Source organism: Vicia villosa, linkage group LG6 (genome assembly GCF_029867415.1).
Source record: "Vicia villosa cultivar HV-30 ecotype Madison, WI linkage group LG6, Vvil1.0, whole genome shotgun sequence".
Lineage (NCBI taxonomy): Eukaryota > Viridiplantae > Streptophyta > Magnoliopsida > Fabales > Fabaceae > Vicia > Vicia villosa.
Window position 1 is genome coordinate 53,421,203 of NC_081185.1, and position 2,632 is coordinate 53,423,834.

At 42.9% G+C, this 2,632-nt stretch overlaps 1 protein-coding gene across 1 annotated transcript; it reads left to right on the forward strand.

Annotated features, from left to right (window-relative positions):
• The first annotated feature begins 276 nt into the window (after positions 1 to 276).
• LOC131613675 (uncharacterized) lies at positions 277 to 1,839 on the forward strand. Its single transcript, XM_058885324.1, has 2 exons — positions 277 to 545; positions 648 to 1,839. Exons 1-2 carry the CDS (start codon positions 277 to 279, stop codon positions 1,837 to 1,839), a joined length of 1,461 nt encoding a protein of 486 aa, XP_058741307.1.
• The last annotated feature ends 793 nt before the right edge of the window (positions 1,840 to 2,632 follow it).

Here is a 2,632-nt window from a genome sequence, read left to right on the forward strand (position 1 = left end):
GGTTCTTGGTCGAGTGGTAATCTATGTTCCATGGGTTTTGGTTCCGTGGATTGACATTCTATGTTCCGTGTGGTATACCATTTGGGGGCCGAACCTTTGGCTTTGTACTATGTGTGTTACCGGTAGTCCAGAATGCCCGGTGGGCGGCACAAAGTCCCACCACTTTGCATCATAGCATATTTATTTCCAAAAGAAACGCAAAAAAAATATATATGTATAACAAGCATTTGCATGTCATATTTTTCAGGGATATTCAGGAGTTCACTCAAGTTAAAGATGGACACTCGCATTGATACTGTCAAGGAAGCAAAGAGACATACGCACACCTACAGCTTTTTCCGAGAGCCGTTGACCGCCTTAGAGGGTTTGAGTTTGTTGATGACCGCTTTCTGCTTGAAGAGTTTCACAGACAATTATAGGAATTATTTGACTTTATTGGAAACCGTGGTTGATACTCCTGCTTTGCAAACTTTGATGCAATTATATGATCCTGAAATGAGGTGTTTCATGTTCCAGGATTACCAGTTGGCTCCGACATTGGAAGAGTAATCTATCATTCTTAACCTCAAGATAAAAGACGAAGTGCCATTCATCGACGTTCCTAAGGAAGTGAATTTCAAATCGATCGCTGCTGCTCTTTATTTGAGCATAAAAGAAGTATCTGATGATTGGAAGTTGAGTGGAGGTGTCTCGGGATTCCCTTTGAAGTTCTTGATAAGAAAAGCTAAAGAGGAATTTGAGAAAAAGAATTGGAACGCGTACAATACATTGCTTGTTGTGGCTATTTACGGGATTGTGATGTTCCCGAATGTTCCCAATTTTGTCGACTCGGACGCGGTACACATCTTCATGGGAAAGAATCCTATTCCTACATTGTTGGCTGATACCTATTATGCCGTTCATTCCCGATATGAGAAAAGTGGCGGTGCTATAACTTGTTGCCTTCAGTTGTTGTTCATCTGGCTCCTCTCTTTGTTGCCCAGCAAAGGATCTTTTGTGAAGACAAGGGGGACACTCAAGTGGACCCACAGGATTATGTCTCTTACTTCTTACGACATCCAATGGCCAAAGTACCGAATTAATATTTCTGAGGTGATTGTTGGGTGCGGTGAGTTCGATAATGTTCCTTTGGTTGGTACTAGAGGTTGCATCAATTACAATCCCGTGGTATCTTTGGGTCAGTTGGGGTATACCTTGAAAGACAAGCCGGCGGATCATTTAATAGCGGAGACGGTCTATTTCGAGAAGGGGTCGGATCCGGAAAAATTGAAGAGGATAATTGTGGCTTGGAAGAAAATCCGTAAGCATTATGGAGCTCATTTAGGGAAGAAAGAATCGCTTGCTCTGACACCGTATGTTAAGTGGATTGAAAAGCAGGTCGGAAACTTGTTGCTGCCATATGACAAGGTCGCACCACTTCAAAAGCAACCTCCTTTGATTCTATCTGAATTTGTGCCAACAGAACTTTACAAGGATGCTTTGGTTACCAACTACAGGCTGCACGAAAGGGAACAAGAGACCAACTTGAAATTCTTTGAAGAAAGAGAGGCAAAGATGAGATTAATGCACCAGCTCAAGCAAGTTGAAGGTGCGAGTTCAAGTCAGGCAAGTGTCCAGAGGCGTCCTTATGAGTTGTTAAAGGAAGATTTGCATCACAAGCAGCGAGAGTGTCTACAGTTACAGAGATCAGAGAGTAGTCCCAAGAGGCAGAAGCGGGATACAGATAAACAGCTAGCGGAAGAGAAGGCCAAGTCTGCTCGACTTGAAGAAGAATTAACAAGACTCCGAGCCCAACGGAGAGGAGATGGAGGAGCTCATTCTATCATCAGACGATCCTAGTGCGGCTGTAGAATGGATTTGTTTTGTCCATGGTGTCGTTTTGCTGTTTATTCTTGATGTGTGACGCCCATATTCAGGATTGTTGGATGGGATCGTATTTTGATATTATGGATTTCTTTGGTATGAGCACTTTGTGACACGATTATGTGTTTTGTTTGTATGAACTCAAATTCTTAGTTATGTTTGAATAAAATGTGCTCGGTTTGCTGAATTATTCTCGTTTGTTCTTGCTGAATTATTCTCGTGTGTCGATTATTCTCGTGTGTCGATTGTTGTTCAAATATATTCGGTATCAGGGTTGCTATGTTCTATCTGAAAGTGGGTTGAACCCCTGGATACCTGAAATGACAAATATTTCATGCATGTCATTCATATGTCGTACATGTCATATATTTGCAGGTTTTGCAGGGCTTATATCTTATGTCTCGTTGTTTTGTTATCAGAAGGTGTTCTAAGAAGGCTAATCACCCGTATCTGACTAGGAGCAATCAGAGAAGGCAGATGGAACTGATTCAGGAACAGATGGCAGAGATGAGGGCCTAATTGACATAGCAGATGAATGCGCATATGTCGCAGTTCATGGAGGCACTGACTAATGTGACTAAGGGGCAGGATGACTTACGAGTTCTTGTCGAGAACTCCAGAAGGAATGAGAATGGAGGGCATCAAGGGCTGTTTGACGATGTGTCTGGCAGGACTGACGATCACCATGATCCGAATGAGTTTGATCACATGGGAGGGCACTATAATCCTTTCAATCACCATCACGGGTTTCCACCTCCACCTCCGCCTC

Bases quoted from the DNA above. Each gene is read 5' to 3' on its own strand.
- LOC131613675 (XM_058885324.1), top strand. From the start codon at position 277: ATGGACACTCGCATTGATACTGTCAAGGAAGCAAAGAGACATACGCAC. The intron at 546-647 runs GTAATCTATCAT...TCTTTATTTGAG, and splicing joins TTGGCTCCGACATTGGAAGA to CATAAAAGAAGTATCTGATG.